This window comes from Eriocheir sinensis, chromosome 13 (genome assembly GCF_024679095.1).
Source record: "Eriocheir sinensis breed Jianghai 21 chromosome 13, ASM2467909v1, whole genome shotgun sequence".
Taxonomy (NCBI): domain Eukaryota; kingdom Metazoa; phylum Arthropoda; class Malacostraca; order Decapoda; family Varunidae; genus Eriocheir; species Eriocheir sinensis.
This window is the reverse complement of record NC_066521.1, coordinates 23051055-23063554: the sequence shown is the minus strand read 5'-3', so window position 1 is coordinate 23063554 and position 12500 is coordinate 23051055. Positions and strand designations below refer to the sequence as shown.

Below are 12500 nucleotides of genomic sequence, written 5' to 3'. Positions count from 1 at the left end.
TTACGCCCATTCCTGGAAAGTCTGAGAAGTCTCCAGAGAAGGATGGGAGGAGGAAGAGAAGGAGGAGGAGGAGGAGGATGTACTTAACTTTGAACCTTGAGAAAAGCCATGTAAAACGAAGTAGAGGAGGAGGAGGAGGAGGAAGAAGAAAGAGGAGGGAGGAGAAGAAAGAAGAGGAGGAGGAGAGTGAATTAGAAGGAAGAAGAAAATACAAAAAAACAAAAATTTCAGAATAAAAAGAAAAAACAAGAACAACAACAACAACAAGGGGAATAACAACAACAACAACAATAATAATAATAATAATAATAATAATAATAATAATAATAATAATAATAATAATAATAATAATAATAATAATAATAATAATAATAATAATAATAATAATAATAATAATAATAATAATAATCAGCCTCGTCTACTTACTCTGCACTTTCAGGAACGTCATGTAAGAGCTGGGCGGGTGTGTGGACGTTTGGCATTCATACTCCCCCTCGTCATCCTTCGTCACGTTCTTCAGGTGCAGGAACCACACCTGAAAAGATAAAGACAGGTGAACGTAAGTCGAGGTGAACGTAAGGTGAGGTGAACGTAAGTCGAGGTGAACGTAAGGCGAGGTGAACGTAAGGCGAGGTGAACGTAAGGTAAGGCGAACGTAAGGTAAGGTGAACGTAAGGTGAGGTGAAGGTAAGGTGAGGTGAACGTAAGGTGAAGTGTATGTAAGGTGAGGTGAACGTAAGGCGAGGTGAACTTAAAGCGAGGTGTATGTAAGGTGAGGTGAACGTAAAGTGAATTGAACGTAATGTGAGGTTCAGGTGGTCGTAAGTCGAGCTGAGGTGAACGTAAGGTGAGATGAAGGTGGTCGTGCGTCGAGGTGAGGTGATCGTAAGTCGAGATGAGGTGAATGTAAGGAAATAGGGCACAGAAGCAGTTGAACGTGAGATGAGATGAACGTTAGGTGACATACTGGTGATAGTAAGGCTAAATGAATGTAAACGTAAACTGAAATGAACGCTCCACACATCACAACGCACACAAAACCAGGTAAGGTGAACGTAAATCAAAGCCGCAGATAAGGTAAGATGAACGTGAGGTAAAGAAACACACACAAACAAATGATCGTAAGTCGAAACCCAAAAAAACAAACTGAAATGAACGCCCCACACATCACAACAACCCAAAACCAGGTAAGTTAACGTAAATCAAGCCGCAGGTAAGGTAGTAAGGAGATGAACGTGAGGTGGTGAACGTAATGTAGTGGTGGTGAGTGTCCTGAGGTACGTTGGGTCCGTTCGTGTCTCTCTTAAGCTCCATCAAGGGCAAGAAACCTCACCTGACAGCCACGAGGGCGGACAGGTAGGCGCTAATTAACCCTGGACTCAGGTATCTACAAGGGCGTGGAGTTCGGTGGTGCCTTGGGTTCGGACACTGGCTAAAGGGAGTTCGATTCCTTTGGGCCTTGGGTTCGAATCCTCTGTAGCAGTATTTTGTTTCTTATAGTTAGAATAGGAACAGAATTCAGGGGATCAGGAAAGAAGGGTTGTGAGATAGATATAGATAGATATATAGATAGGTAGAGTGAGTGGGTGAGTGGGTGAGTGAGTGAGTGAGTGCGAGCAAGAGAGAGAGAGAGAATATATATATATATATATATATATATATATATATATATATATATATATATATATATATATATATATATATATATATATATATATAGATAGATAGATATAGATATAGATATAGATATAGATATATATATATATAACCTAACATCCTGGAGACATCACCTTCTATAGATTTTCCGCCGTATTCATTCGGGCTAGCAAAGACCTTTTATAAATCTAACATCAAGAAGCTTACGTTGTCACAGTATATATATATTTTTATATATATAAAGTCACGTGTAGCTCCTCATTGGGTCTCCTTTTATCCAATCACACCTGGCTTTCATACCTGTCGTTCATACCTACCTTGCACACCTGCCCTTCACTCACCTTCCCTCTCACTTTCGTTCCCTAATGAGGTCAATCTTGCCCTGCCTCGCCACGTGATTTTAAAATGTATGTCATGTTATTTTCTTCTCGCCCGTCTGTCTGTCTGTCTGTCGTATTTTATCTTTTTTATCTGTTTTTTTTCTTCTTGTGTCATTATTTCCTCTCCTAAGTCGTTTTTCTCCCCTTTCTTAGTATGCAAACTTTCTCACACGCTACAAATACATCTTTCTAAATCTAATTCTCTGTAACTTTTGTCTTCCTTTTACGTATTTCATCTTTTTATCGTTTTTCTTTCTTCTTGAGTCAATATTTCCTTTCCTAAATCGTTTTTCTCCCCTTTCTTAGTATGCAAACTTTCTCACACGCTACAAATACGTCTTTCTAAATCTAATTATCTCTTACTATTCTCTTCCTTTTACGTTTTTCATCTTTTCATCTGTGTTCTTTCTTTTTGTATCATTATTTCTTCTCCTAAGGCGTTTTTCTGCCCTTTTTTTAGTATGCAAACCTTCTCACACGCTACAAATACGTCTTTCTAAATTTAATTGTCTCTTACTTTTATTTTCCTTTTACGTATTTCATCTTTTCTATCTGTTTTCTTTCTACTTGAGTCAATAATTCTTCTCCAAAGACGTTTTTTCTGGCCTTTTTTAGTATGCAAACCTTCTCTAGGCTACAAATACCTCTTTCTAATTCTACTTTTCTTCTTCTTTTTATATATTCCATCTCTATAGTTTTTCTGCCCTATTTCATCCTCTCCAAAGACGCCTTTCTACCCTCTTTTAGTATGCAAACCTTCTCAGAATCCCTAACACAACACGTTCTTGGCTTTCAACATCATCTCTCGTCTAATCTCCCAGGAACCTCAAGCCGCCATATATATTCCATCCCCTCTAATGTCCCCGCGTCTTGCCCTATGAATATTACCTCAACTCTACGACCTCTTTCTTCCCCTCCACTTACCTAGGGACTGTCTCTAATGGTACGTATGATATATATTTTGCAGCCTCTCTCTCTCGTCTTTTCCTCTCGGTCGCTAAATATATCTGTGTGTGTTTTATGGTTGGTAAGGAAGTTCCAGTTTATCTTGTAATTTTTCAACTCTAGGATAGTCTGGGATAGTCTCTGATGCTTCGTACGATATATATATTTATAGCCTCTCTCTCTTGTCTTGTCTTCTCAGCCGCTAATTATGTCTATGTGTGTGTTTTAAGGCTGGTAGGGAAGTTTGAGTTTAGCTGATGTATTTTTTTACCTGTAGGATAGTCTGTGATATTCTCTGCTGCTTCGTACGATATATATTTCGCATTCTTTCTCGTATTTTGTGGTGCTAATATTATCTCTGTATATGTTCTAAGGTTGGTAAGGTAGTTTAAGTTCAGCTATGATATTTTTTCACCTCTAATATACTTTTTTAAACGTCTATGGTGGTCTAAATGTTAACCTTTATATCTGTTTCGATGTCTCAATCCATCTTCAGCCTTTCTTCAACTCGATATCTAGCGTCATTTATCATTATCATTATTCAGCCTCCTGTCACCTTGCTGTTTTGCTCTCCTTTTGTTCGCCCTTCACGCCTCCTCATAAATATTTCCTTTTCCTCCTCTTCCTCATCCTCCTCCGCCTCCTCCTCGTCCTCCTTCTCTACGCTCCTCCTCATCCAGTTTTACCTTGTTCTCCTTTCCTCACCTATTTCCATCTTTCTGTGTTTTCCTCTTCACTTCTCTGTCCTTCACGTCTCCTCGTAAATATTTCCTTCCTCCTCCTCCTCCTCCTCCTCCTTCTGTTATCTCTTCTTCATATACCTTTACCTCCCTTTTCTCTTCCTCTCCTTTCTTCCACCTTTCTGTGTTTTCCTCTCCTCTTCTCTGTCCTTCATGTCTCCTCATAAATCTTTCCTCCTCCTCCTCCTCCTCCGCCTTCTCCTCCTTCTGTTATCTCTTCTTCATATACCTTTACCTCCCTTTTCTCTTCCTCTCCTTTCTTCTACCTTTCCGTGTTTTTCCTCTTCACTTCTATGTCCTTCACGTCTCATAAATATTCTCACCCACCACCTACTCCTTCTCCTCCTCCTCCTCCTCCTCCTTCTCCTCCTCCTCCTCCTCCTCCTGCTCCTCCTCCTCCTCCTCCTGCTCCTCCTCCTGCTCCTCCATCGTGCATTATTATCGTTCCTCATTATCCCCTCCACGTGACAAGACGACACCTGCGTTATTTACCTGTCCCCCTTCACGCACCTCCGCCCACCTGGTGACGCCCGCCTCGGCTGCTCTACTCCCCTTCCTCTACCTGTTGTTGTTGTTATTATTATCATTTATATTGTTGATTTTATGTTTATTATTGTTACTGGTGTTTCTTTTCTTCTTCTTAGGGACATTAGAAGGAAGGAAAGAAAGATATTAGAGGAAAAGGAGAACGAGAGTGAGTTAGTGGTTATAAGAACATAAGAACGTAAGGAGCCTGCAAAAGGTCGGTCTGTAGGTCTATACAAGGCAGCTCCTGTGAACTTAACCCCACCTAACCTAACCTAACCTAACCTAGCTCAACCATGATGATTAGATAAAAGACAGTAAGTGATAATTTAAGAGAGAGAGAAAAGACGAAAGTTAAAGAGAATTTCACCATATAAAAAAAATCATTCACATTTACACGCCGAATGAACGAAAACCCCAAATGGCAAAAAAAGGTACAAAAATAATCGCATCAAAACAAGCGTGGGCAGTCATTTATATATATCTCTCTCTTTTAACCTTTACGGACAGAGACACAGACAAAAAAAGGCCGCGCTGTAAAAGGCCTTCCACAACCAATAACAAATCCATTAGCGGACACACACACACACACACACACACACACACACACACACACACACACACACACACACACAAACACACAGACACAGAGCGAGAGCAAGAGCAAGAGAGAGAGAGAGAGAGAGAGAGAGAGAGAGAGAGAGAGAGAGACGAAAATAGAGCAAAATGTGATACTGATTCAATATTATATGGCTGAATAACCTCTCTCTCTCTCTCTCTCTCTCTCTCTCTCTCGAAAGGAACGTTAGTATAAAAAAACGTTCGTAAAAAGAAAAGAAACGTTCGAAGAAAAAGCAAGAAAAAAATAATAAACGTTTCTCCGCCTTGACAAAATGTTTCCATCAATCCGTAGGTCTCCGGGGCAATATTGATCTCTCTCTCTCTCTCTCTCTCTCTCTCTCTCTCTCTCTCTCTCTCTCTCTCTCTCTCTCTCTCTCTCTCTCTCTGTTGCTCAATCATCTTTTATTTCTTTCTTTTCTGTATCCCATTCCATATCCATACGACCTACTCTCTCTCTCTCTCTCTCTCTCTCTCTCTCTCTCTCTCTCTCTCTCTCTCTCTCTCTCTCTCTCTCTCTCTCTCTCTCTCTCTCTCTCTCTCCCCCCCCAAGATGACTCATTCTCACAGTCTCTATTCTCTCTCTCTCTCTCTCTCTCTCTCTCTCTCTCTCTCTCTCTCTCTCTCTCTCTCTCTCTCTCTCTCTCTCTCTCTCTCTCTCTCTCCCTCTCTCTCTCTCTCTCTCTCTCTCTCTCTCTCTCTCTCTCTCTCTCTCTCTCTCTCTCTCTCTCATGATTCATTCTTTTCTTCTTCTTTTTCATTTCTATTTCATTTTTAGTTTTTTTTCTTCTTTTTGTTCCTTCATCTCCTTCTTCTTCCCATCTTCTTTTTTCGCCTTCATCCCATCCGCCTCCTTCTTTTCGACTTTAAAATTTTTATTCCACTTAATTTTCTTCTCCTTCCTGTTAGCATTTTACCTTCCTCCTCCTCATTATCATCATCATCTTTCTCTTCTTCTTTTATCTTTTCCTTATCCTTCATCTCCTCCTTCTCTTGCTCTTTCCCTTTCTCTTCTTGGACCTTCTCATCTCTCTCCTAATTCTTATCATCCTTTCCCTCTTTCTTCCCTTCTTCTTCTCCTAATCATAAGTTTCCTTCTCGTTCCTCTCCTCCCTTCCCTTCCTCTTATCCTCAAACTTCTAATTATTATAATCTTCTTCCTCCTAATTCTCCATCTCTTTCTTTCCTAATTCACATCTTCCTTCGTCTTCTCCTAATCATAATCTTCATAATCTTCCTCCTCCTCCTCCTCCTCCTCCTCCTCCTCTTCCTTCCTTCCTTCCTTCTTCCTCTGATCTAATTATTATCCTCGACTTTCACGCATAATTTCCTCTCCCAAGTCTCCTCATTTTTTCGCAACGTTGATATTCGCATCGCAACGTTTCCGGCGGCCACGAGAGAGACGTTGAGCCGCGCGTGTGGTGGCGAGGCTGCTGGGCTTGTCAAACGTTGCCGGGGATTGCGCCGTGGACGTTAGCTTGAGATATAAAAAAAATACGTGTGATGAAAAATGCCGGTAAGAAAGAGATGGCTGGGAGATTTGAAATGGCGAGGGGGTAGGAAGGGGAGGGGGAGGGTTGAGAGAGAGAGAGAGAGAGAGAGTGTGTGTGTGTGTGTGTGTGTGTGTGTGTGTGTGTGTGTGTGTGTGTGTGTGTGTGTGTGTGTATGTGTGTATGTGTTTCTCTTTGTCCAAATCCATTTCTCTGTCAGTCTCTCTCTCTCTCTCTCTCTCTCTCTCTCTCTCTCTCTCTCTCTCTCTCTCTCTCTCTCTCTCTCTCTCTCTCTCTCTCTCTAATTCCATATTGCTTTTTCTTTACAAACTTTTCTTTTAACTATTGATATTCCATTATAGTTTTCTTCCTATTTTTTCTTCTTTATTTTTCTTCCTTCACACACGCATAACCTTTTACTTTTTTTGCTCGTCAGCTTTTAACACTTTCCTTTGTTCTTCCGTGTGTCGTAAAGAGCATACGTGTCGTTTTTATGGTTCTGCACTCTCTAATTTTCACACTTGCTATGTCCAGTTTAGTAATAGCTCACACAATCTTCTTATGTTATGCTTCGGCCGCTAAATTCTTTCTTCCTTTCTTTTTTTCTTAAACATTTCAAGGGCTTATGTTGGTATCTCAGACGCTTCCTCCTCTCGCGTCAATAATTTCCAAAGGCCGAAAAAGGAGATCAGTCGGGTTCTAATGACTGTCTCTTTAGGTTCACGGTACAGAAGAAGGGCCAGACTACCACCAGGATCATAAAACTACCCCAGGAAATGTCACACACCCCTGTGAAAGCCTTGTCAATTATGTGTTTAAGAATGTGACACATACACGCCCATAACTGATAAGGCTTTCGTAGAGGTTGTGGTGGGTATTGCCTTGGGTAGTTCTATGAGCCTAGTGATAGTTTGACAAGGCTTCTGCACCATTAACGAGTGATAAGGCTTTCGTAGAGGTTGTGGTGGGTATTGCCTTGGGTAGTTCTATGAGCATAGTAATAGTTTGACAAGGCTTCTGCACCATTAACGAGTGATAAGGCTTTCGTAGAGGTTGTGGTGGGTATATCCATGGGTAGTTTTATGAACCTAGCGATAATTTGACAAGGCTTCTACACCATAAACGTGAAAAAGAACTCATGAGAACCCGACTAACCTCCTTTGTTGCCTTGGGAAATTAGTTGTTGTGAGCCGAATGCGTTTGACAATATAGACCCAGTTCCTTTTATAAACTCTATGTCCATTGTAATACCAGCTCACAACACGTTCTTATATATGCTTTGATGGCTAAATCGCTCTTCCTTTGTAACTGAGTCGTATTATAGAGAATCCAGTTCCTCTTACGAGATGGAAGCCTCTTATATTCACACTCGGTAAATTCAACGTAGTGTTACATTGGTTCACGTGTTATATTTGACTTGTCCTTCGACCGATCGCTTAAAACACATCATTTCTTTGTAGTTCCGTCGCTTTGAAGTGTCAAGGGAGTTCTTTTATCACATTTTATCACTTGGGGGAGGCGGTGGCTTGGGGAAGGGGGTGGCTGAGTCAACAGAGTGACGGCACCGCGTTCAGGAGGACGCAAGTTCAAATCCCCGTCCGGTGCCACCAAAGCTGGGATTTTTCAGCCGCAGCCGAGTGGCTTAAAACTACCCACATGCTGTCCAGAAGACCACCTATCAACCCGGACTCTAGGTTCTAGGATTAAAGATGAGCTCCGGGAGGGCAGCAAGAGCCAATGCAAGATGGCGCCACTATAAACACTCGCCTGCGTCAGAACGGGCTGGGCCGACCATCATGCCCCACCGGGAAGAAGCCTTGGGCCGACCATCTGGCCCCACCACTCCACTCTTTTCACAGTTTTTCTTTTTACAGTAAAGGAAGGAGTTCAAAGAAAAAAAAAGATGAAATGAGGACAAAACAGCCCGGTAATCAAGTCTCCTATTAAAAAAAAAATATAAAGGAGCTGCCCAAGAAGAGGGTCAAGGCATATGCAATTTAGTATCATTAGAATTTGTTAACATGTCTTTTTCCTTTCCTTCTATCGCAAAAAAACTTATTCTTTTGTTGCTCCGTCGATGTGAAGCGGCGGGTGAATTTTTTTTATAATATTTCCACTTATGTTCACACTTAATACATTCATTTAAGCCTTGTCAGTATTATTTTACGTGTTTTTTTTTTCTTATCCTTCGACCTCTACAATTTCTTTTGTTCCTTATTTGCAGTGAAGTGGCCGATCAATTAGCTTTATAATATTCTGAATTTCCATTTCTTATTCACACTCGCTATATTCAATTAAGTATCATTAGTATTTGTTATTCTCATACTTCTTATCTTATTGCTAAAACCTCATTCTTTGTACATATCAGAGGAGGTGAAGCGGTCGATCAATTCCTTTTATAACATTTTGTATTTCCATTTTTTATTCACAATCGCAATATTCAATTAAGTATCATTAGTATTTGTTATTCTCATACTTCTTATCTTATTGCTAAAACCTCATTCTTTGTATATCAGAGGAGGTGAAGCGGTCGATCAATTCCTTTTATAACATTTTGTATTTCCATTTCTTATTCACACTCGCTGTATGCAATTACGTATCATTAGTATTTTTATTCGTGTACTTCTTATCCTATTGCTAAAACCTCATTCTTTGTATATCAGAGGAGGTGAAGCGGTCGATTAATTCCTTTTATAACATTATGCATTTCCATTTCTCATTCACTCGCCATATTCAGTTAAGTATCTTTAGTATTTGTTTTTCTTATCCTTCATATTATCGTTAATTAAAACCTCAATCTTTTCTATCCTATTCACAGAGGAGTGACCGATCAATTTCTTTTACAACATTTTGCATTTCCATTTCTTATTCACTCCCTCTATTCCATCAAGCTTAATTAGTTCACGAGTCCATATTTTCTTTTCTGCTTCGCTTCCTAAACGACTCTAATCACATCCTTTGTTGTTCAGTCTTATTGTAAAAGGGTTCAGATTCCTTTATAAGCTAACATTTAAATATCTGACTCGGATCTCTTTTTTCCATCCTCCCTCTGTTGTTTGGGTCATATTTTAAAGAGATCAGATACCCTTATTTATAACTCTCTCTCTCTCTCTCTCTCTCTCTCTCTCTCTCTCTCTCTCTCTCTCTCTCTCTCTCTCTCTCTCTCTCTCTCTCTCTCTCTCTCTCTCTCTCTCTCTCTCTCTCTCTCTCTCTCTCTCTCTCTCTCTCTCTCTCTCTCTCTCTCTCTCTCTCTCTCTCTCTCTCTCTCTCTCTCTCTCTCTCTCGTTGCATCATGGGGCTTCCGGCTTTAATGGCATTTATCATTTTTTTTTAAGCGGCTTTTAAAAATGGCGCCGGATTTTTACCTTCCCACAATCCCTCATAATGCCGCCGCAAACACATTACTATTATCACTATTATTATTATTATTATTATTATTATTATTATTATTATTATTATTATTATTATTATTATTATTATTGTTATTGTTAGTGGTGGTGGTGATGGCGGGCGGTGGTGGTGGTGGTGGTGGTAGTAGTAGTAGTAGTAGTAGTAGTAGTAGTAGTAGTAGTAGTAGTAGCAATAATAGTAGTAGTAGTAGTAGTAGTTGTAGTAGTAGTAGTAGTAGTAATAGTAGCAGTAGTAGTAGTAGTAGTAGTAGTAGAAATAATAGTACCAGAAATAAAATCAAGGTAACAAACAATATAACTGGTGGTGGTGGTGTTGTGGGTGGTGGTGGTGGTGGTGTTGTGGGTGGTGGTGATAAAAGCGATGAAAAAATAACGGCCCTTTAATGCCCGGATAATAGCATTTAGCGGACGGTATACATTATTTTCTCTTTAGCGAGTGTGGCTTTTTCAATACAGTTTTTGACACTAATTCTTTTGTTTATTTTTTTGTTTTTGTTTTTTTGTTTATTTTAATTTCGACGGAGAGCGATTTTTTTCATGATTTCCTCTGTATTATTTCTATCTTTTTCTCTTTTTATTTTTTTAGTTCTTTTATTTTCTTTAATTTCGTCTATTCTCTCTCTCTCTCTCTCTCTCTCTCTCTCTCTCTCTCTCTCTCTCTCTCTCTCTCTCTCTCTCTCTCTCTCTCTCTCTCTCTCTCTCTCTCTCTCTCTCTCTCTCTCTCTCTCTCTCTCTCTCTTCCTTTTTCTCCTCCTCCGTCACCTTCTCCTCCTTTTCCTCCTCTTCCTCCTCCTTCTTGCCCTATTCTTCCTACTCGTTACCTTTCTCTTCTTCCTTTTCTTCTTCAATTTCCTCCTCTTTCTCCTCCTCCTCCTCCTCCTCTTCCTGCCTGTTTCTCTCGTGATGATCAACGAAGCTTCATTAACATCGCCCTCAAGGTGTTTAAAGGACCACATCTCTCTCTCTCTCTCTCTCTCTCTCTCTCTCTCTCTCTCTCTCTCTCTCTCTCTCTCTCTCTCTCTCTCTCTCTCTCTCTCTCTCTCTCTCTCTCTCTCTCTCTCTCTCTCTCTCTCTCTCTCTCTCTCTCTCTCTCTCTCTCTCTCTCTCTCTCTCTCTCTCTCTCTCACTCCTTCTTTTCATATTCTCTTCCTTTTTCAACCTCTCCTCCTCCTCCTCCTCCTCCTCCTTCTCCTTCTTAAGCTTTATCTCGCCAACTTGCCTCATCCTCGCCTCTGACTCGCCTATTATCTTGATACTCACTCCTCCCTCTTCTCTTTGGACGCGTCACTCCCTACTTGGCACTCCCCGGCGACACTTGGCTCTCTTATGGGGGTCGTCTCCCGCTCTCTCTCCCGTCACCACCTTTTGCATAATGTTTTGTGTGCATGTGTGTGTTTGTGTGTGGGGGGGAAGGGGAGAGAGAGAGAGAGAGAGAGAGAGAGAGAGCCGATAAAAGCTATAATTTCTCGCTGTCTGGTGTTGAGAAAATGCAAGAGATTATACTAAAACCTAAGCAGGCGTGATAGATAAGAGGAGGAGGAGGAGGAAGAAGAAGAAGAAGAAGAGGAAGAAGGATAAGCTTTAGGAAGAGGAGGAGGCAACGAAGAAGGAGTAGGAGGAGGAAGAGGACAAAAAGATGATTAAGAGGAGGAGGAGAAGGAGGGAAGGCAAGCAGATGATAAGAAGGAAGAGAAAGGGAAAGAGGATTAGAAGGGAGAGACACTCATAGCCACACCCACCCACCCACACCCACCCACACCCCCACCCACTCACACACACACATTAGCAAGTTCACCCCATCAAGTCCTCTCTCTCTCTACAAGCTCAAGAACTGTTCAATAAGCACTCATATTCATCCTCATTAGAGACACAAGTAACTTCGACACAGGATCACACGAGTACTTGAGGCGGCGTGAGTTTAGCGACAAGGACCCAAACGGAGGAGGAGGAGAACGAAGAAGAGGAGGCCCAAAGCTGCTTAGAGCCCCATCCACACCACCCTCGCTAAAGACTAACTTCTGTGTAGGGTGGAACTCGCTAATGACAGCCTCTGACTCTTACGGAAGCTTCTGATATCAACGTAGCCCTTCATTTCGGTGCCAGAGAGGGGTAACTTTGTATGGGAACAACGGCTGTGTTCTCAGACGCTTGCGGGATTCATAACAAGTATTTCTGAGGGTTACAGAGGTAATCAGTCTGGTTCTCATGGGAGTTTTTCACGTTAATGGTGTAGAAGTCTTGTCAAACATATCCTCAGACGGTTACGGCTTTCAAAACAAGTATTTCAAAGGTTATAGAGGAGATTATTCGGATTCTGATGAGTGGTATTTCGCGTCCATGGTGTAGAAGTCTTGTCAAACATATCCTCAGACGGTTTCGCCTTTCAAAACAAGTATTTCAAGGGTTATAGAGGAGATTATTCGGATTCTGATGAGCAATTTTTCGCGTCCATGGTGTAGAAGTCTTGTCAAATTATCACCAGGCTCATAAAACTACCCATTGAAATACTTCCACCACAATCTCTCCGAAATCCTTATCAAGAGTGAATCTCCCTCTCCCTCTCCCTCTCTCTCTCTCTCTCTCTCTCTCTCTCTCTCTCTCTCTCTCTCTCTGCCCTCGTCTTAACTCAGATTGTCCGAGATTTTGCTTTCACTGCATCGGTTTACTCCCTTTGCTCTTTGATCGCGCTCTGCAAATAGGGGATGAAGCATGATCTCTCTCTCTCTCTCTCTCTCT

At 41.2% G+C, this 12500-nt stretch overlaps 1 protein-coding gene across 2 annotated transcripts in view; it reads right to left on the bottom strand.

The window, feature by feature from the left end:
• LOC126998226 (junctional adhesion molecule B-like) overlaps positions 1-12500 on the bottom strand; it is a 146750-nt gene that overhangs the window by 20465 nt on the left and 113785 nt on the right. For both annotated transcript variants that reach the window (XM_050859711.1, XM_050859712.1), the window contains exon 5: positions 427-535. In XM_050859711.1, coding sequence (XP_050715668.1) covers positions 427-535 — 109 coding nt within the window. The remainder of the gene's footprint in view (positions 1-426; positions 536-12500) is intronic.